This window comes from Mobula birostris, chromosome 8, assembly GCF_030028105.1.
Source record: "Mobula birostris isolate sMobBir1 chromosome 8, sMobBir1.hap1, whole genome shotgun sequence".
In the NCBI taxonomy this organism is placed as follows: Eukaryota; Metazoa; Chordata; class Chondrichthyes; order Myliobatiformes; family Myliobatidae; genus Mobula; species Mobula birostris.
Genome location: NC_092377.1, coordinates 47,625,221 through 47,648,522, shown reverse-complemented (window position 1 = coordinate 47,648,522; position 23,302 = coordinate 47,625,221). Strand labels below are relative to the sequence as shown.

Genomic DNA, 23,302 nt, shown 5'->3' with positions numbered 1-23,302 from the left:
TTCTGAGGCTGTGCCCTTACTTGCTTATCCAATTTCCATACTGCGATGAGCTTAAAATCCCTATTTAAATTATTAGAAAGTTAGTTTCTTTTGCTCTTATTTATGGACTGTAGTTATAGTATTATACTGTATGTACTCATACAGTGTGGCTGACTGAGGCCTCCGTCGGTCAGGGTCCACCATGGATGTTGTATCCTAGCTGTCTGTGAAGAATCCTATTGATACAACACAAGATAAAAAAAATTCTGCACTCTTAGGTTGTGCATTTTTGGAAATGTCATGCTCTGGACATAAAGGAAAAGGAGACACATTTAAATGTTTTCTAAAACAGACCTGATAAATTTTGCAGCTAGGTTTGTTAAAGTGCAAACTTTCCTGTTGAATACAGGAAAATAGATCAGGCCCAATAAACATTTTCCCTGTTTTGTCATTTCTAATTTATTGTAATAGAGATAGTTTTGGTTAGGTGTATTATGTGAATTAAGTTTAGAGTTTGTGAGGGCACAATAGGATAACAGCATGACTATGGATGAGTACCATTTTAGTCTTACCTTCCTTATGATTGACTAGAATCCCAGCAATCCAATAAGCACCATATCTGTCAAAGACGTACATTTCTTGCCTCTTACTGCAAATGAGTGTCATTTCCATTTTTGACTCCTGTACCCAATGTTGCATTATCTTAGCCAATTCAATGTGGATGCTGAGAGTGATTTTTTTTAATATACAGGTGTGCTCTGACTGTAGAGCCTATGGGCTTTACATAGCAGACAGAAGATTGATGGTTGCAGAAGCTTAGAACACGCCCTTCAGCACAGATGTGGAGGGCTGAAGGGCACATTTATGTATTTTGCAACTCTATGACTAAACAGCTAACAACCGTGATAAACAATAAAAACAGAATAATTTGCCTTTGCAACTCAATGATTTTCTGATTAAATGTACTTCATGATTTTTTTGTTTAATTAATCTCATTCCTGTTTCTTATTAAATATCAATAATATTCTACTCTGTAACGTTGGTAGGAGCAGATTTAATTGTGACCAATGCTCTTTACTATCCTTCTAATTGAATCCTGCAGGAAGTGTTGCTCACTGAATAAGAATCAGCATGCATCAATTTCACATTTGAAGCTAACATTGTTGCTCTGGACTTTTTAATTTTCTTTCAGAGATTTATTTAGTTGAACATCTACATTGTTTGGATCTTTCATTTTAATACCAGAAAGATGGGTTTTCATGTCCATTAGACTTCAGACAATTTGGAAATCATTTTACTGAGCAATCCAGACATTTTTTTTCCCCACTCAAGAGTGCAAAAAAAATACATCATGAAACAATCATTACTTCAACAAGCATAAGGCCAACAACAACAACAACAACAGAGATATGGAAATGCAGGAGATTAGTATTTCTATGTTTTAGCAATAGTTTACATCATGGAGCATCAGGGTATGTATTCTGCAACTGTGGGTTAATATTCCAAAGCTAAAAAGGATATTAGGAAGAGTGACCAAAAATAGAGATTGAAGGAATGGGTTTAGAACATATTTTATAGGGAAATGGATGACAGCAGCAGCATAGAGACCAAGGACTCCCTGCAGAGCTAAATACTGACTTTACCTGATGAAAGGCCATCTAGAGATTGAGGAAAGGAAACTCTGTGGGAACAATCAAATTACCGAAGGCATTTTTCATCTCATATTTCTTGTATTTCCTTATGAGGTGATAAACGTCACTGAGTCTATTACTTCTCTTAGCAGTACATAGAATATAGAAGTCTACAGCACATTACAGGCCCTTCGGCCCACAATGTTGTGCCGACCATGTAACCAACTCTAGAGACTGCCTAGAATTTCCCTAGCGCATAGCCCTCTATTTTTCTAAGCTCCATGTACCTATCTTAGATGCTCTTAAAAGACCCTATTGTATTACCTTCCACCACAGCCACCGGCAGTGCATTTCACACACCCACCACTGTCTGTGTGAAAAACTTACCCCTGACATTCCCTCAGTACCCATTTCCAAGCATTGTAAAACTATGCCCCCTCAGGTTAGCCACTTCAGCCCAGGGAAAAACCCTCTGACTATCCATACAATCAATGCCCTCATCATCTTATACATCTCTGTCAGGTCCCCTCTCACCTCCATCGCTCCAAGCAGAAAAGGCCATGTACACTCAACCTATTCTCATAGGGTACACCCTTCAATCCAGGCAACATCCTTGTAAATCTCCTCTGCACTCTCTCTATAGTATCCACATCCTTCCCATAGTGAGGTGACCAGAACTGAACACAGTTTTCCAAATGGGGTCTGACCAAGGTCTTATATAGTTGTAACATTATCTCCCAGCTCTTGATAAGATCCCGTAGGTGATGAATGCCAACACACCATATGCCTTCTTAACAACACTGCCAATCTGTGCAGCAGCTTTCAGTGTCCTACTGACACCACCCCAAACCTCTCAGATCTTCCACACTGCCAAGAGTCTTACCCATTTATATTATATTCTGTCTTCAAATTGGACCTACCAAACTGAACCACTTCACACTTATCTGGGTTGAACTCTATCTGCCACTTCTCAGTGGGATTGATGTCCCACTGTAACCTCTGACAATGCTATGTTGAAGGAGATAGAGCTGTGGTCACTACCTCCAAAATACTCTCCCACCAAGAGATCTGACACCTGACTAGGTTCATTTCCCAATACCAGATCAGGTTCAGCCTCTCCTCCTGTTGCCTTATCTACATATATTGCATCAGGAAACCTTCCTGAACACACCTAACAAATTCCACCCCATGTAAATACCTTGCGCAAAAGAGATGCTGATCAATATTGGGAAAGTTAAATTCTCCCATCGCAACAACCCTATTATTATAGTACCATCCCAGAATCTGCCTCCCTATCTGCTTCTCGATATCCCTGTTATTATTGGGGGGGGGTCCTATAAAAACACCCAGTAGAATTATTGCCCTTTTCCTCTTTCCAACTTCCACCCACACTGACTCAGTAGGCAATCCCTCCATGACCTCCTCCTTTTCTGCAATTGTGACACTATCCCTAATTAGCAATGCCACACCCCCACCTCTTTTGCCTCCCTCCCTGAACTTTTTGAAACATCTAAATCCTGGCACACTCAGCAGCCATTCCTGCCAGAGTCATCCAAATCTCTGTTAAGGCCACAACATCATAGTTCCACGCATTGATCCATGCTCTAAGTTCATCCGCCTTGTTTATGATACTCCATGCATTAATATAGACATATTCCAAACTATCAGGCTGAGGGCATCTTTGCTCTGACATCTGCCTATCCTTCCTCACAAACTAGCTATAAGCTGTCTCTACTTGTGCTCCAACCTCCCCATCCAATGCCTCTTGACTTCGGTTCCCACCCCCCTTCCCCGGCAAATCTAGTTTAAACTCTCCACAACAGCATTAGCAAACCTCCCCGCCAGGATATTGGTCCTCCTCGGATTCAAGTGCAACCCATCCTTTTTGTACAGGTCACACCTTGCCCCAGAAGAGGTCCCAATGATCCAAAAATTTCTGAATCCCTGCCCCCGCTTCAATCCTTCAGCCACGTATTTATCCTCCACCTCATTCTATTCCTATACTCACGGTCACGTTACACAGGCAGCAACCCCAAGATTACTACCTTTGAGGTCCTGCTTCTCGGCTTCCTTCCTAACTTCCTGTATTCTGCTTTCAGGACCTCCACCCTTTTTCTTCCTATGTTGTTGGTACCAATATGTACCATGATCTCTGGCTGGTCACCCTAAGTAGTAGTCTGGGGAAAACCAAAGAAAATCCCATTGGATGAAATGCTAGAGTTGTTCAGCAGCAGCTAACTTTTCAGGACCCAAGCAACCACAAAAGGATATTAGCATATAACAGTGCCATCTGAAAATCCTCCAATGAAAAAACAATGTAATGAAATCCCTAACAATATCAAAAAGATGCAGTTCATCCAATTAAGTAGCAAGTGCAGTGGAGAAATATGAAGAAGTGTTAGCGTAGTGGATTCATGGAGAATGCCTTTACTGACAGTAGTTTTAGCAGTTTGCACTGTTACCTTTAAATTGGAAGGCAGCATTTGGTCCTGGAACCCTGCAATGACATGAGCTTTCAAGAGATCCTGCACTCTGGTTTTCTATGAAGCTTGGAAGTAGTGCGGTGCAATCAAAAGGGAATCCCCTGGTTCCATTTGCTATTCCCTTTCAAGCACATGTCCCACCGGAGCCTTAGTCCCAAATGACACTAGGCAATCCTTGCCAAGACGCTAGAATTTGCAGCTGGGTCATTAAGGCTCACAGGTGTTCAGAGTCACCAGGATGTAATATCTCTGATGGAAGTTCATTGGCTTTACATTTCCCATGTTAGAGTTATTGGACTTCCACCTCAGAGGAAAACAAGACAGATATACAAGCAAACAGGAATTCTGCAGATGCTGGAAATTCAAGCAACACACATAAAAGTTGCTGGTGAACACAGCAGGCCAGGCAGCATCTTACTCACTCTTCCTTCAGTTAGTCCTGACGAAGGATCTCGGCCTGAAACGTCGACTGCACCTCTTCCTAGAGATGCTGCCTGGCCTGCTGCGTTCACCAGCAACTTTTATGTGTGTTGCTAGATATACAAGCATTCAAGGTAATTACTAAGTGGTTACATCACAGTATCTCCTGGTGCTGCAGTTATATTTATGGCCATGAAGACAAAGCCCACGAGAGTAGGTTTACGGAAACTAAAGGGATACAAATAGAATGGGCAGTGGTGCGAAATATAGTATTAACACTAGTTATTGAATATGGGTAAATGGTTTAAATGAGGCTCTCTGAGAGCTCTCACAGGTAGTCAATGTAGCTCATGGTCTTTATGCATTTTCTTCTGCACTTTTCTCTACTGTACTTGTTATTTGATGAATGAACTATTTTGTTCATAAAGATTGCTTTAAGATAAACTAAGTTAATGCAGAAGAAGAAACAGCAAGGAGAATGTGCCAATGCTGGCTTGAAGAAGGGGAGTCTCATGCCAATCGTTCATTGTATTGTAAGGAGAGCTCCGACGCCAGCTCAGGCTGACTGGTCTCACGTAACATGTGATTACCATCAGGATCAAGCAGAAGGGCTGTTACTCCCCCAAAGGCTGATGAAGTCTCTTTTGAAACCAATCAAATTTCGATTGTGATAGCTAATAAACAAGTACTTACATTTAATGCTCGTAGACAAGGTTTTTGGCATAGATGTATCAACAGCAGCTGAAATGTACACAGACAGGAAAAAAATGAACATTATTGCATCTAGTCTATGATGGCAACCAATCCAATGATTATATACATTTATAGAAACAGAAAACACCCACATATATTCTACTTGGTCCAAACCGTTATAACTGCCTCAACCTATATATAGCACTAAATGCTTTAGTATTGACTCATGAGAGATTCTTCATTCTATGAAATGAAGTTTCAAGTTATCTATATCTCTAAAACATACATTTTTAATTGGTAATGGGCAAATTATTGTCTTCAACCTCGTTCTGGAAACTCCTGCGACAGCACTGGTGCCAAGCTGTGTCGGCCCTTGCCCTTTCCTTGGACAACATCGGTGTCGTGGAGAGGGGAGACCTGCAGCATGGGCAACTGCCAATCTTCCATACAACCTTGCCCAGGCCTGCACCCTGGAGAGGACACTCCAGCATTGCCTCACCGTGACAGCACAACAGGGAAACCAGCAGGCTACCGGTTATAAGCCTGCGCTCAACTGGCGTAGAGCAAGGCGCCAGGGGTTGCTTTCGACGGAGGGAGAGACCATCGCGTCTCACTGGACAGCTACCGCCCACCTCAAGCTGGGCAGCCCCCAGCCAATTAGCTGCTGTCCCGCCACAGTCCGCCCGCTCCACTGGCTGCGTGGGGCTTAGGGATACAAGTAGCCTGAACTGCGGACTGTAAACGCTGCACCAAGCACAACTAGAAGACAAAGAAAGACAAGAAAGCCATTGGGCCAACCCAGAGCAAGACAGTACCATTGAAAACCATAACAGGCGAGACCATCAATGACAAAGGCAAGCAGATGGAGAGATGGGTGGAGCATTACTCTGAACTCTTCTCCAGAGAAAACAGCACCTCGTATAGCACGCTAGATGCTGTGGAACGTCTGCCAGTCATGGAGGAACTTGATGCATTTCTGACTGCCGAAGAGCTGAGTAAAGCCATCGACAGCCTGCCCACTGGGAAGGCACCAGGATTGGATGGCATTCCACCAGAAGCCATCAGATGCGCAAAGGGCATCCTGCTAAACCACCTGCACGAACTGCTGTGTCAGTGCTGGATAGAGGGAGCAGTGCCGCAAGACATGAGAGACTGCAACATTGTCACCCTCTATAAGAACAAAGGGGACAGAAACGACTGTAACAACTACAGGGGAACCTCCTTGCTGAGCATCGTTGGGAAGGTCTTTGCCCACGTGGTCCTGAACAGACTGCAGAAAATAGCCAAAAGGGTATATCCCGAGTCTCAGTGCGGTTTCAGGTCAGAACGCTCCACAATCGACATGATCTTCTCCCTTCGACAGCTACAAGAGAAATGCAGAGAGCAAAGACAACCACTCTATGTCGCTTTCATTGACCTTACAAAGGCCTTCGATCTTGTGAGCAGAGACGGCCTGTTCAAGATCCTCGCCAGGATTGGTTGTCCCCCGAGGCTCCTCAGGATAGTTCAGTCATTCCACACAGGCATGAAGGGCATCGTTCGGTTCGACGGCTCTTCTTCGGCGGCCTTCCACATCCACAGCGATGTGAAGCCGGGCTACGTGCTTGCCCCCACTCTGTTCGGCATTTTCGTCGCAGTTATTCTGAAGCACGCCTTTGGAACATCAACTGATGGTGTCTACCTCCACACCAGATCGGACGGGAGGCTGTTCAGTCTGCCCCGGCTAAGGGCGAAAACCCAAGGTTCGCGAAGTACTCACCGGGGGCATGTTGTTTGCAGACAACGTGGCACTGGCAACACACTCTGAAGAGCAACTGCAACGCCTCATGGACAGTTTCTCAAGAGCCTGCTAGGACTTCAGCTTGACCATCAGCCTGAAGAAGACCAACGTGTTGGGCCAAGGCGTTAAGCATCCCCCTGCCATCACCATCAACAACTACGAGCTGGAGGTAGTCCACGAGTTTACATACCTTGGCTCCGCCATCACGGAAAGTCTCTCCCTAGACCCCGAGATCAACAGACGGATCGGACGAGCAGCTTCAACATTTGCCAGGCTGACAAAGAGAGTTTGGGAGAACAGAAAGCTGACGATGCGCACCGAAGTTGCAATCTACAGGGCCTGCGTCCTCAGCACACTGCTTTACAGCAGCGAGACTTGGTGCCTCTACTACAGACAAGAGCGGCGTCTCAACGCCTTCCACCTTTGCAGCCTGAGACACATCCTGAACAGCATGTGGACTGATCGAGTCACCAACAATGAGGTCCTGGCCCGCACCCAGATACCCAGCCTCTTCATCCTGCTCCAACAACGCCGTCTCCGCTGGCTGGGACACGTACACCGCATGTCAGACGGCAGGATCCCGAAACACCTGCTGTATGGGGAATTGGCCTCTGGCAAGAGAGCGCAAGGACGGGCCCATCTTCGTTTCAAAGACATTTGCAAGAGAGACATGAAGTCATTGAAAATAAACATCGAGAGGTGGGACGACATCGCAAGCGATCACTCTCACTGGAGGCTGGAACTACGCAGAGGTCTAAAAGGAGGAGAAGAGAAGCTGAGGCTTGCTGCTGAAGAAAAGCGCACTCGTCGGAAAAACAGCAGCAAGACAGCACTGGAGGACAGCGCCTTCAAGTGCAGTCGATGCAGCCGAGACTGTCACTCCCGTGTAGGCCTCTACAGTCACAACAGACGCTGCTCTAACACAGACTGAAGCTAGACTTTCCAGGCACAGATCCATGGTCTCGCGAGACTAACGGATGCCACCACCACGGGCAAATTATTGTCAACCTGAAATACCGTGAACAGATCTGTTTTGCATGTCATTTAGACAGATCAATCCAACATAAGTACATCAAGGCAAAAACAATAACAGAATGCAAAATATGGTGTTATAGTCACGGAGAAAATACAGTGCTAATAAACAAACAAGGTGCAAGGCCATGACAAAGTAAATTGAGAGATCTAGAGTTTATCATTATCATAAGAAGTTTTCTGATCAAGGATCTTATAGCAGTGGGATGTAAGGTGCCCTTGAAGAAAGGAAACTAAGAGTACATCATCAACAATGAGGTATTGTAATAGTACACTGATAGGATTTGCATCCCTATAACTGAATAACTATCACAATCTCTAAGTAATAACATATGCCTCAATATTCTAAGCATAAATCATTGCATCTAATTTTATTGCCTCCATTCAGATCATTTCAAAGAACTTGACTAACATTGCAGAAATTCTGTCAGATACAGTAAGATGACAGGACAGCATGAACCCAGTTCAAATTCACTGCACATTAGTACAGGCCATTACTGGAGTATCAATCATAGAAAATGTAATAATGTAAAATGATTAAAACTAATTTTGATTTTAACGTAATCTCCTTTCCATCTTCCACTTCCCCTCAGCGCACATACTGTTCTGATGTGCAAACTGTAGTTTCCATATTCCGTCATGTACTCTTGTACTATTCTGCCTTCAGCTAGCACACTACCATCTTCTCAGGGATAATTGGAACTGGACAATAAGTACTAGCCTTGTTAGCAATGTCCACATTCTGAAAAATTAACTAAAATATACAATACATAGCTGCTGCTAAGCAAAAATGGAGTAGTGAAAAAGACACCCCATCATTTCAAGTTTGATTAAGCGCTCAAGAACATTGCATTATAGGATTAGCATCACAATGGTAACAGCATGCTGTAGATAACTAGGCTTGAATGTTCTGCAAATAAGGAGATATGAATTCATGGACCATTCAGAAATCTGATGGTGGAGGAGAAGAAGCTGTTCCTGATTCATTCACTTATGGGTCTTCAGGCAATCTATACCTCCTCCCTGACACTGGTAACAGGAAGGTGGCATATCCCAAATGCTGAGGGTTCTGAATGATGGATGGTGTTTTCTCGAGGGGTTGCCTCTTGAAGATGTCACCTGATGATGGGAAGAATTTTGCTTATGATGGAGCCAGCTGATTCTAGCACCTGAGTCTCAGCCTCTTGTGCATTGGAGTCTCTATACCGAGGAATGATACAAATAGCCAGTGCACTCCACTGTACAGCCATAGAAACTTACAAGAGCCTTTCCTGATAAACAAAATTCCCTCAAACTCAATGAAATATAACTGCTGGCATGCCTTCTTCATGATTGCATCAGTCTGTTGGGTCCAGAACAGATCCTCTAAAGTGTTGTTGCCCAGGAACTTGAAGCTACTTACCCTTTCCATCACTAGCTTCTCAAATGAGGAGAGGTGCGTGTTCTCCTGACTTTGCTTCCTTATGACCACAACTAATTCCTTGGTCTTGCTGTCATTGAGTGCAACTTATTGTTGCATCATCACTTGACTAGCCAATCTATGTTACTGCAGTATGCTCCTTACTGCCATCTGAGATTTTACTAATAACAGCAATGCTATTGGAGAATTTATAAATGGCATTTGAACTGTGCTTAGCCACATGGTCAAGAGTATAGAGGCAGGAGAGCAGTGGACTAAGCATGCATCCTTGAGGTGTGCTGGTATTGATCGTCAGCGAGGAAGAGAAATTATCACTGATCAGCACTGACTGTGGTGCCCCAAAGAGAACATCAGGGTTGCAGAGACAGGTACCGAGGACTACATTTAGAAGCTTAGTGATTAAAACAGAAGGAATGATGGTATTGAATGCCATGCTATAATTCGATAAACAGCAGTCAGATATATACTTGATTGTCCAGGTTCTTCAAAGCAAAGAGGTAAACCAATGAGATTGCATTTGCTATAAACCTGTTGTAGGCAAATTGAAGTGGGTTCAAGTCCTTGCTCAGTCAGGAATTAGTTCTAGCTATTACCAACCTCTCAAAGTACTTCCATCACAGTAGATGTGAGTACTACTAATTTATATTGAAAGCTCGTCAATCATATTAAGAGGATACTAGAAGTTTCTTCAGATAAATAAATTGTAGAAGAGAGGTGGATATCAGACTAACAAAACACACAAAATACTGGAGGAAATCAGCAGGCCAGGCAGCATCTATGAGAAAGAATACAGTCGACGTTTTGGGCTGAGACCCTTGAGCAGGACTGGCCTGAAACATCGACTGTGCTCTTTTCCATAGACGCTGCCTGGCTGGCTGAGTTCCTTCACCATTTTGTGTGTGGGGCTTGGATTTCCAGCATCTGCAGATTTTCCCTTGTTTGGGATTGGATATCAGACTGCTGGTAAACAACGCTGGAGAAGCAGTAACGGGGGACAAGGAAATGGCAGACAGACTGAATAAGTATTTTGTATTAGCCTTCACTGTGGTAGACACTAGCAGTATGGTGGAAATTCCAGATGTTAGGGGTCATGAAGTGTGTGAAGTTACCATTACTTGGGAGAATGTTCTTAGGAAACTGAAAGGCTGAAAGTAGATAAGCCACCTGGACCAGATGGTGTATACCCCAGGGATCTGAAAGAGGTGGCTGAAGAGATCGGGGAGGCATTAGTAATGATCTTTCAAGAATAACTATATTCTGGAATGGTTCCAGAAGACTGGAAAATGGCAAACGTCACTCCACTCTTCAAGAAGGGAGAGCGGCAGAAGAAATTATAGGCCAGTTAGTCTGACCTCAGTGGCTGGGAAGATGTTGGGAGTTGATTATTAAGGGTATTTGGAAGCACATGATAAAACAGGCCGTAGTCAGCACGGTTTCCTCAAGGGATAATCTTGCCTGTTAAATCTGTTGGAACTCTTTTAAAAAATAACAAGCAAGATAGACAAAGGAGAATTGGTTGATATTGTCAACTTGGATTTTCAGAAGGCCTTTGACAAGGTGCCACACATGAAACTGCTTAACAAGCTACGAGCCCACGGTATTACTACAAGAAAGATATTAGCATGGATAAAGCAATGGCTAATTGGCACGAGGCAAAGAGTGGGAACAAAGGAAGCCTTTTTTGACTGGTTTCCAGAGACTACTGGTTTTCCACAGGAGTGTGTGTTGTTACTGATTCTTTTTACATTATGTGTTAATGACATGGATGAGGGAATCAACGGCTTTGTTGCAAAGTTTGCAGACGATATGAAGATAGGTGGAAGGGCAGGTAGTTTTGAGGAAGTAGAGAGGTTACAGAAGGACTATGATGGATTAGGAGAATGGGCAGAGAAGTGGCAGATGGAATACACTGTCTGGAAGTGTATGGTCATGCACTTCGGTAGAAGAAATTAAAGGGTTGACTATTTTCTAAACGGAGAGAAAATATAAGAAAAGCTGAGGTGCAAAGGGACTTTGCGAGACTCCTTGGGAGACCTTTTGCAGGATTCCCTGAAGGTTAATTTACAGGTTGAACCTGTGGTAAAGGCGACAAATGTAATATTAGCATTCATCTCAAGAGGACTAGAATATAAAAGCAAGGAGTAATGCTGAGACTAAAAACCACTGGTTTGGCCTCACTCGGAGTATTGTGAGCAGTTTTGGGACCCTTATCTTGGAAAAGATATGTTGAAACTAGAGAAGGTTCAAAGGAGGTTCACAACAATTATTCCAGATTTTAACATATGAAGAACATTTGATAGCTCTGGACCTTTATTCACTGGAATTCAGAAGAATGAGAGGTGATCTCTCTGAAACCTATTGAATGGTGAAAGGGCTTGATAGAGTGGATGTGGACAATATTTTTCCTTTGGTGGGAGAGTCTAAGACCAGAGGACATACCCTCAGGATAGAGGATCATCCTTTTAGAATGGAGATGAGGAAGAATTTCTTTCACCACAGAGTGGTGAATCTATGGAATTTGTTGCCACAGGCAGCTGTGGAGTCCAAGTCTATATGTATATTTAAGGCAGAGGTTGATAGATTCTTGACTGATCAGGGCACAAAAGGATACGGGGAGAAGGCAGGAGACTGGGGCTAAGAGGAAAATTGGATCAGCCGTGATGAAATGGTGGTGTATACTTGATGGGCTGAGTGGCCTAATTCTGCTCCTATATCTTATGGTCTTATGGCCTTATATTCATTGAATCAGCTCATCCTGTTCTTCTTGGGCAGCTGCATGATTGCTGCCCTTTTGGAGCATGTGGAAACCTCAGGCCACAGCAGTGAGAGACTGGCAGTCTCCTTAAACACTTCAGCCAGCTCAGTGGTTTTGGGTACCTAGCCAGGTACACTGCTGGGGCTGACGCCTTGCGAGTGTTTACTCTCTCTAAGGATGTTCTGACATTGCCCTCTGAGACAGAATCATGGAGTTGCCTAATGTTGTGACATTCACTTTGATGCAGTATTATTATTATCCATTCCAAAGTATGCATAGGAGGCATTGAGCTCCTTGGGGAGTAAAACATCGCTGCCATTTGTGCTGTTACATTTTGCCTTGTAGGAAATCCTGTTACAGCAGTCGTGCATCCAATCGTGTTTCGAATTTCACCTGGAATTGCCTTTTCGTTCCCACCATTGCCTTCTATAGATCATACCTGGACTCCTTCTTGGATTCTGAATTGCCGGTCTTGAATGCCTCAGATCTAGGTCTCAGCAGATGGCAAATCTCCTGGTCATCCAGGACTTCAGGTTTGGGAAGATTCAGTATGTTTTTGAAGCCATGCACTCATCCACACCAGTGTTGATGATGTCAGTGATAGCCATGGCTTATTCATTCAGATTCTCGATATGATCCAGACAACCAATACAAAGTGCTCCTTTAAATGCTTGTCTATTTCACTTGACCATACCTTTGCAGCCCTCACCACTAGTGCTGCTTATATACTTGGAGTAGAAGTGCAGCCAGGTGATTGGATTTGCCAATCTGCAGATGCAGAATGGCAACGTGAGCATTTTTGATGCTGACATAATAATGATCAAGTGTGTTGGATCCTTTGGTTCCGTAGGTGAAATTCTGGGTGGTAGTTTCTCAGAGCTTGTCAAGTTGGCCTGGTTGAGGTTCCCCACAATATTTGGGAAGTCATCAGGGTGACTGTTGTTTATAGTGCTCAGCTCCTCCAATGCCAGCTCGACATTTGCCAGGGGTGGAATATACATCACTACCAGGATGATAACAGAGAACTCAGAACAGATGACAGTTGTCTATCAGATGATCCAGATCAACCAGACAGACTGCCACATCATGAAGCCAACACCATCATTTATGCTTTTACCTGATGCTGTCACCCAGTCTTTGTGATGGAATGCTATGTTCAGAGTGCAGGGGATGTGCCTGTAAAGCAGAATACACATTACTTCTGATATTGCAGTCTTGCTCTGATGAGGTCTTCAAATTTATTTTCCACAAATTTCATTAGCCAGGAGGATGGTAAAGAGAGGTGGTTTTAGATCCCTGTGTTTCAGTTTTACCTGGAGCCCTCCCCAGCAGCCATGTTTTCTGAGACAATGAGAACTCCGCTGCGCCTTCAACTGCTGCATTCACTCCCTGGTTGATCTAGATTCCCTCATCTGTCAATTCTGAAAGTCTTTTTTCTTTTAAATGATTTGAAATGTTGTTACTTAGAGCACTCTACATAATGGCACATTTCAGCTGTAGCAGTTCCAAATGGGAATATCAGAAGCCTCCCTGGGAACATTGCGTTTGATGACATCTGTTATGAAACTCAAAAATAATTCCTAACTTATGGTACCATTGCTTATAATGGAAATTACATTGTTGAAACTGAGTTTTAAAAAACTCATTTAAAAGGCATGGATATTGCTGGTCAGCCAATATTCACTGGCCATGCTTAATTGTTTTTGAGAACCTTCTGGAACAACTGCAGTGTTAGGTACCCCCAGAATGTGGTTTGAGAGTTGTAGAATTTCAATTTAGAGGGATTGGTGGGAATCTTCTTGGGATGACTACTGTATTAGGTACCCCAAAATGTTGTTTGAATGCTTTAGAGTTTCAATATAGAGGGATGGATGGATGGATGGATGGAGATATGTTCCTACCTCATTGTGGTGCACAGCCCGTTGTGATCCTGCAGGTGACGGTGCTCTTTTTGATTCTGCTTCTTGCATTTATCCTCCCTGGATTTGGCATATGCTTCCAAAATCTCAGCAAGCTGCTGCAATAAATTGCAGTTGGTAAACTCTGTAGTCATAGCACACTGTTGGTGGATAGACCATTTTTTTTTATTATTTGTGTCAATCAAGTAGATTCTTTCTTCTGAGGTCATCCATTTTGAGGACTATCAGAATATACTCATTAAAGCAATTGGTGAGAATTACATGTATATCACACCTGAATGACTTGTGGTTGGAAGTATTCATCATAGAATTGGCAACTTCTTGTAAATACATAATGTTTATTAAAAAGGAAATAAAGACATGTCAGTAAGAAAGAAAGAACTAAATTAAGTTGAAGGTTTTGAAAATTGGTCCAGGGATGTTGAATGGTCTCCTGTGCGGTGAAATAAAATGATTCATTAAAAATGACAGCTCATTTTCACCTCTGCTCCTATTTTCTTGTTAATATGTCTTTATGTCAGCAACTCATTTTAATGTTTTAAAAAATTTCAGACTTACTCTCTCTGAAATGACCAGTACACGGTATTGGCAAGATTAAAAATACAACTTTGCTATGCCATAAAATTGTGCTTTATTTATTGTATGACATTTTCAACAGCAAGGTGAAATCTATATTTAATATAGGTTACCTTTGGTTGAAAGAAGGTTGTTGAAATGTATTGCCATATGATCTTGGATGATAAACTGGGTGGACAATTTGCAAGATGATCCCAAGCAAAGTGCTGGAAGTAAACCAGAATTGTTGAATATCCAACAGTTGAAACTCACTCTTTGAAAGTGATCTACCTGTGTTGCACAAAAGTTAAAGCAAACTCTTATTTTCTTTTTAGTTCAGTAAGCTCTTATTTCACTGCTGATGATGTGGACAGAATGTAAAGAAATAAATATCACTTAATTTTTCACCAAAATGGAAAAAACTATGAACTAACAAAATCAACTCCCTCTGGAGATAATTCCATAAACATAGGAGCAGAATTAGGACATTCGGCCCATTAATTCTGCTCCACAATTCAATCATGGGCCATTTATTTTCCCGCTCAGCCCCAATCTACTGCCTTCTCCTTATCATCTTTGATGTCCTTACTAATCAATAAACATGTCAATCTCTGCTTTAACTATGCAAAGACTTGGCCTCCAAAGCTGTCCGTGGCAATGAATTCCACAGATTCACCACCCTCTGGATAAAGACATTCCTCTCCTCATCTCTGATCTGAAAGGACCTCCTTCTATTCTGAGCTTCTGGTCCCAGACTCCCTCACTCTTGAGAACATCCTCTCCATGTTCACATTATTCTGGACTTTCAATATTTGGTAGGTTTCCATGAGATTCCCCCCACCCCACCAACCCCAACTCTTCTAAACTTCCTTGAGTACAGGTCCAGAGCCATTAAGTGCTCCTTTCATTCTGGGTATCATTCTTCTTAACCTCCTTTGGACCCTCTCCAATGCCAACACTTCCTTCCTGAGACATAGGGCCCAAAATTGCTCACAATTCTCCAAATATCATGTGACCAATGCTTTATAAAGACTCAACATTACATCCTTGCTTTTATATTCTACTTCTCTTGAAATGAATGCTAACATTGCATTTATCTTCCTTACTACCTACTCAACCTACAAGTTAACCTTTAGAGAATCCTGCTGCAGGAAATTCTGCACTTAGAATCCAAACCCCCTTTACACATCTGATTTCTGAATTAAGCTCCCTTTATCTCCATAAAACTCCACATAGCTTGAAAAATTTGTAAATATCAGTCGATAAATAAAATTCCTTCTGTAACTGATTGCCTCCATTTAAGGAATTCTTGGAGTGAACGTAAAGCAAATCAAAACTTCAAAATTAGAGTCTCAATAGAAAAATACCTATTAAGGACATACAGTTCATGACATTACAGTGCATCGTACATCAAGAGCAAGAGGATAACTAGAGAGAGGGTAGGACCACTCAGGGATTGTTGTGGGGGGGGGGGGGATTTGCTTCATGCAGAAGATGTGGGTGAGGTCCTTAATGAGTACTTTACATCAGTATTTACGGAACAGAAGGACATGGAGGATGGGGAGATCAGTTACTGGAGGTAATTCTTAGGTTTAGGATTTATGAGCATTTGGAAGACCATGGCATAACTAGGTAGAGCCAGCACAGCTTTGTGCGGGGCAAGTCATGCCTCACTAACTTGATTTGAGTTTTTTGACAAAGGTGATTAATGAAGATAGACCTGCGGATGTGGCTGACATAGGTTTTAGTAAGGCACTTGACAAGGTCCCTCATGGGAGGCTAATACAGAAGATTAAACACAAAAGAGATTTTGAAGATGCTGGAAATCTAGACCAATGCTCTCAAAATGCTGGAGGAACTCAGCTGGTCAGGCAGCTCCTATGGAAATGAATAAATATTTGATGTTACAGCTGAGACACTTCTTCAGGACTGGAAGAGAAGGGGGAAGACACCAAAATAAAGAGTTGGGAGGAGGGAAAGAAGCACTAGATAGAAGGTGATAGGCGAAGCCAGGTGGCTGGAGAAGAAGGAATCTGAAAGGAGAGTGAACCATGGGCGAAAGGGAAGAAAGAGTTGCACCAGGAGAAGGTGATAGGCAGGTGAATAGAAGAGGTAAGAGGCCAGAGTGGGGAATAGGAGGAGGAGGAATGGAGATAAAAAAATACCAGAAGGAGAAATCGATGTTCATGTCATCAGGTTGGAGTTACTTAGATAGAATGTGATCCTCTAATCTGAGAGTGGCCTCATCATGGCAGAAGTGGAGGCTATGGACTGACACATCGGAATAGGAATGGGAATAGCAATTGAACCTGTTGGCCACTGGGAAATTCCACTTTAGGTGAATGGAGTGGAGGTGCTCAACAAAGCGGTCTCCCAATTTACATCAAGTTTCATCAGTGTAGAGGAGGCCGCATTGGGAGCGCTGGATACAATAGATGGCCCCAAAGACTCACAGGTGAAGTGATGCCTCACCTGGAATACTATTGGGGGCCTTGAATGAAGGTAAGGGAGGAGGTGAATGGACAAACATAGCATTTCTATCGCTTGCAGGGATATGTGCCAGGAGGAAGATTAGTGTGGAGGGAGAAATATACACAGGAGTCACGGAGGAAGCATCCCTGCAGAAAGCAGAGAGTGGGGTGGTGGGGAGTTAAAGATGTGATTGTGGTAGGATCCTGATGAAGATGGCAGAAGTTGTGGAGAATGCTGTGTTAGATGTGGAGGCTCATGCAGTTGATGGGATGAGTCTAGATGTCTGGGAAATGGAGGTGATACGACAGAGGGCAGTATCAATGGTGAAGAAAGGGAAATCCCATTCTTTAAAGGAGGAGGATGACTGATATCCTGGAAAGAAAGCCTGAGGCTGGGAACAGATGCGATGGAGACAAAGGAACTGAGCAAAGGGAATGGAATCGTCATTGTACATAAATGTCAGCTGTTTATTCTTTTCCATAGATGCTTCCTGATCCGCTGAGTCCCTCCTGTACTTCTGTGTGTTTCTCCAGGACATTAAGTTGCATGGGATCCATGGTGAATTTTTCATTTGGGTTAACAACTGGCTTGCCCATATAAAGCAGAGGGTAATGGTAGAAGAGACTTATTCTAGCTGGAGCTCTGTGATTTCTGATGTTCCGCAGGGATCTGTTCTGGGACCTCTGCTGTTTGTGATGTATATAAATAACCCGGATGAAAAATAAGTATGAAGATGATATTTAGATTGGTGATGTTATGGCCAGTGTAGATGATTAGCAAAGAACACAGCAAAGATCAGTTGCAGATATGGGCAGAAAAATGGCAGATGGAGTTTAATCTGGCTAAATGTGAAGTGTTGCACCTTGGTAGGTCAAATGTAAAGAGACAGTACACTGTTAAGCACAAGCCCCTCAATAGTGTTGATGAGCAGAGGAATCTTGACGTGCAAGTTCATAGCTCCCTGAAAGTGGTTGCACAGGTTGGTAGGGTGGTAAAGATGCATTTGGCCTGCTGGACTTTATTTTTCAAGGCATTGATTTCAATAGTCAGGACATTATGCTGCAGCTTTATAAAACTTCAATTAGGCAGTTTCTGGAGTATTGCATGCATTCCTGGCTGCCCCACTGTAGGAAGGATGTTGACACTTTGGAAAGAGTACAGAAGGGGGATGCTGTTGGATTAGAGGGCATGTGCTGTAACAAGAGGTGGGACTAATGCGTTGTTTTCTTTGGATCAGCAGAGGCTGAGGCGCGATCTGATAGAGGTTTATAAGATTATGAAGGGCATAGATAGAGTAGACAGACATTATCTTTTTCCCAGGGTTGAAATGTCTAATACCATAGGATTTAAGGTGCGAGGGGATAATTTCAAAGGAGATGTGAAGAGCAGGTGTGTGTTTTTTTTAAAACAGATAGAGTGGTGGGTGGAATGCTACCTAGAGTGGTGGTAGAGGCAGATACATTAGACACATTTTAAGAGATGTTTAGATAGGTACATGAATCTGAAGCAAATGGAAGAATATGGAGATTGTGAAGGAAGATGGGATTAGTTTAGCTGGGCATTTGATTATTAATTTAACTAGTTTGGCACAACATTATGGGCTGAAGGTCCTGTTCCTGCGTTGTACTGTTCTGTCATCTTGGAGACGCAGCACAACTGCATCATAAACACAGCAGTGCTCTGTGAATGGCTGCAGCAGTGGTAGGAGAGAGGAGTCCGTGTACTCCAGGATCCACTGACAGGGATTTAGAGAAGTTGGCAGAACAGGTAATCCACAGGGGAAAGGAATAGTATGTCTTGCAAATGCTCCAGAGTGTGAATTTCAGGTCAATTGCTTTCTTGGCAGCTGCCCTTGAGTAAATCAGTGGAGTGATGAAGAGTGAGGAGAACATGAAATGAAGTTAATTATGGTTGGTGGGAGCCTCTGAAATCCTCTAGAGCCAGGTAAAGGGCATCTTTTTGCTCCACATCTAGCTTAATAGTATGTTTTACTTCCTAGATACACAAGAGGCTGCAAGGCTGGAATCTGAAAAGAAGATAAAGTGCTGGAGGAGCTCAGCAAAACAAGCATCATCCGTAAGTGAGAAAGGTGTTGTCAATGTTTGGGATGTGTTCCTCCAGCAGATTTTTCCCTATTGTTACTCACTATTTTGTTGATTGTTACTGGTTAGCGGCAGAAACGGCTAAAAAAAAAAAAATCACTCCACACAACACAAGCATAACGAGGATGAATTACGTTTCTGATTTATGTAAATACAGACATACAAGGCCTATAGAAAGGTAAACTACCTATGTGTAAACTTAGTTTTCTGGTTCCATTACTAAATCAAGATTTATATCTTGTAAATAATTTATTTAGATACTTATGGCTGCTCTTTGTGCACATGTGTCCCTTGCAAGGGCCCATCAGGGAATACTTTGGGATCATGGCTAATTGAATTCCTAAGGAGTAGAGAAAGCAATGACGATTAAGTACAAGCTGTGCCAAGCAACGTCGTTACATTCAAGCTAAGTACTTCCAGCATCTGCTAAAATCACTCACGAGTCATTAGCAGGATTCCTCACATTGGAAATTCTTGAGCTGTCAAGTTACCTGAAGCATCTCATCATCTTTTGGGAATAAAGAGTTCTTCCAATAGAGAGCACAGGATGAAGTCTGTCATAAGAATGCAAAGCTTTAACTGATTACTTATGGACAACAAATATTCCTTTGATTTATCCATTTCATGTCATTTATCTGACACTTTGCTGTGGCAATGAAGTTATCAGTAAAAATTTCACTACATTTGGCAATGTTATGGCTTCAAAACCATTTTCTTCATCAGGAACTCTCTATTGTCAAAGCAACTTTTCTGATGCAATAACAATATATTGACAATGCTGGGATAAAGATTCTGTGATCCTTCTAGTGATGACTTTTCTGTGAATAAAATACTCTGTGCTGGAAGTGCATGGAATAGTACACGTACACTCCAGCAGGGAGTCATAGTGACTCATCCTTGCCAACCAAGATGCCTAACTGAGCTCGTCTAATTTATCTGCATTTGGCCCATATCCACAAACCCCTTGCTTAATGGTATTAGTCCATGGCATAAAAAAAGATTGGTATAATCCAAGTACCTATCCAAATGTCCTTTAAGTGTTGTAATTATACACTCTACCATTTCCTTTGGCAGTCATTCCAGATGCCAATCACCCTTATAAAAAAGCTCTCTTCATATCACATTTTAATCTTTCCATTCTCTTGTTAAACTTCTAGTTTCAGACTACTACCTTGAGGAAAAAGCCTGTGACTATCCACCTTATCTATGCCCTTCATGATTTTATAAATCTTTATGAGGTCATTTCTTTGTCTCCTTCTCTCCAGGGAAAACACATCAACAATTTCAGCTTCTGAGACCTTGTGAGATATGGAACTGTCCACATCATCTTCAAGATCACCACAGTTCACATAGCGTAGTGGTTAGCATGATGCTCAGAGTTCAATTCTGATGTCATCTGTAGGGAGTCTGTACATCCTCCCTGTGAACATGTGGGTTTCCTCTGGGTGCTACAGTTTCTTCCCCAGCCTAAAAGGTATTGGTTAGTAGGTTAATTGGTCATTATGAATTGCCTCATGATTATGCTAGAGTTAAATTGGTTGGTTTGAAGGGCCAGAAGGGCCCATCTGTGTTATGTCTCTAAATAAATACGTTCTGCCCCGATTATCGCTATACCAATAAAATGATGAAATTTAGAAACGAATATCCCCCCAATATATAACATTTTGTCACAATATATAAACATTTTGTATTTATATAGTACTTTGAAAGAAAATAAATCATTCTAATACATTTTTATAAGGGCACATTCAAAGAAAATTTTACATTAGTTCACATGAAGAGATATCAAACTTCAAGTCACACCAAGTCAGATAGATTTAAGGAAGGAAAGAGCTTAAAAACCCAGGAAATTTAAGGTACAGCTATTAAAGTTATAGTGATTACAATCAGGGCACCAAGGGATCAAAACTGAAGGTGCACAAAAGCATTTGAGTGATTTAGGGCTTACAAATATAGGGGGCAATAAAATCATGGAGACATGTGAAAATTATTATAATATAATCTTAAAGAGCCAACATAATCTGGTGAGTGCATAGGTGGTTGAGAATAGGTGCAGATTAAGATGTGGAAGTTGAAACTTGGATAAGTTAATAGAGAGCTGAAAGCAGGAGATTGGTTAAGAAAGGTGGGAATAATCAAATGTAGAGGTAAGGAAGGTACTGATAAGGATAGATTTATGCGAATAATGCATTTATTTTTTCCTAATTGATTATTAAGTCTTGACAATTCAACTTGTCAGCTCCAAAGCCTCTATGACTTTTGGGCAGTTTAGAAGGTCCAATAACCCTCCCCCAACCTCAATCCAGCTGGTGTTAACATAATATCACATTATGAGTTATCCTTTATACAGAAGGACCTGGCACAAACACTCTCTCTCTGAAGGTATTGCTAGCCATTAGGCGGTAGTGAGTTCATTCACCTCTGATAGGTGTTCTCAATCAGGTTAACACCAGTTGCTGACAAATGGAAAATGCAATAACATGCTGGTTATGACAACATGTGAAATAGAATTTGAAAAGAAATAATATGGCTCACATGGCAACACAAATGAAAGATGCAATGCTCTTTGTACTGCAAGGGTCATGGTTTTGGACAGTGTCACAAGCATTGTTAATTACTTAGAAAATTGCGACATATTCTAATAAGTCATTCTTAAACTACTTAGCATCTGTAACAAGATATACATTTAAGGTAATCGACAGAGGGTAAATGAATTTGTTTTTATACACAACTTGTTAAGATTTTCAAAATGCAAACTGAATATATAGAAAATGAACTTACAAAAGAGAAGCAGAAATATAATTTTTAAAGAAATCGTAATGCAAGAAATAACAGGTGGTGGAGCAAATTAGAAATCTCTTTCAAAGAGCCTGCATGTCCTTGATGTCAAATGGCCATCTCCTGTGCTGTAGAGTTCTATAATTACCCCCAATGTTCTTCAGTTCAATGACTAACACTTTGAAAATCTATTTTTAAAATGTGTTGACAGAAATTAGTTGAAATGTTGTGTTAATAATGAATATGTAAATATGGGTCAGCTTTCTTTTTCAATTAATTATTCAACTGTTTCAAAAGCATTATTATTCTGAATTCTGAATAATTTCAAGAGACTATGTTTGATTTCGCCATCTTTTTTATTGATGTTTTGGCTAACAATCAAATCAGGAGAAACATTATGGAATTACTCTATCACTATTGTGAAGTTCAATAACATTATCAAGCACAGTGCTTAGTTCATAATGTTTCATGAAGCCAAATCAATTTAACACTCATTGTTAATAAACAATAGGTGCAGAAGTAGACCATTCGGCCCTTCGAGCCTGCACCGCCATTCTGAGATCATGGCTGATCATCTACTATCAATACCCAGTTCCTGCCTTGTCCCCATAACCCTTGATTCCCCTATCCATAAGATACCTATCTAGCTCCTTCTTGAAAGCATCCAGAGAATTGGCCTCCACTGCCTCCTGAGGCAGCGCGTTCCACACCTCCACAACTCTCTGGGAGAAGAAGTTCCTCCTCAACTCTGTCCTAAATGACCTACCCCTTATTCTTAAACCATGCCCTCTGGTACTGGACTCTCCCAGCATCTGGAATATATTTCCTGCCTCTATCTTGTCCAATCCCTTAATAATCTTATATGTCTCAATCAGATCCCCCCTCAATCTCCTTAATTCCAGCATGTACAAGCCCAGTCTCTCCAACCTCTCTGTGTAAGACGGTCCGGACATCCCAGGAATTAACCTAGTGAACCTACACTGCACCTCCTCCACAGCCAGGATGTCCTTCCTTAACCCTGGAGATCAAAACTGCACACAATACTCCAGGTGTGGTCTCACCAGGGCCCTGTACAAATGCAAAAGGATTCCCTTGCTCTTGTACTCAATTCCCTTTGTAATAAAGGCCAACATTCCATTAGCCTTCTTCACTGTCTGCTGCACTTGCTCATTCACCTTCAGAGACTGATGAACAAGTACTCCTAGATCTCTTTGTATTTCTCCCTTACCTAACTCCACACCGTTCAGATAATAATCTGCCTTCCTGTTCTTGCTCCCAAACTG

General features: G+C 42.0%; 1 protein-coding gene across 14 annotated transcripts in view; it reads right to left on the bottom strand.

Moving 5' to 3' along the window:
• The window catches only part of LOC140201286 (spermatogenesis-associated protein 7 homolog), a 129,429-nt gene that overhangs the window by 93,778 nt on the left and 12,349 nt on the right, over positions 1-23,302 (bottom strand). For 6 of the 14 annotated variants that reach the window (XR_011886822.1, XR_011886821.1, XR_011886820.1 and 3 more), the window contains exons 2-4: positions 19,507-19,581; positions 14,802-14,894; positions 5,207-5,254 (exon numbers count right to left, since the gene is read on the bottom strand). The exons of 1 other annotated variant lie outside the window; for it this stretch is intronic. Coding sequence is in view for 10 of the 13 variants with exons in the window: in XM_072265129.1 (XP_072121230.1) it covers positions 5,207-5,254; positions 14,802-14,894; positions 19,507-19,581 (216 nt within the window). In the remaining 3 variants the exon portion in view is untranslated. Of the gene's footprint in view, positions 1-5,206; positions 5,255-14,094; positions 14,253-14,801; positions 14,959-19,506; positions 19,582-23,302 lie in introns of those variants that run through there. 7 more of the 14 variants (XM_072265137.1, XM_072265139.1, XM_072265131.1 and 4 more) reach the window with 7 other exon arrangements.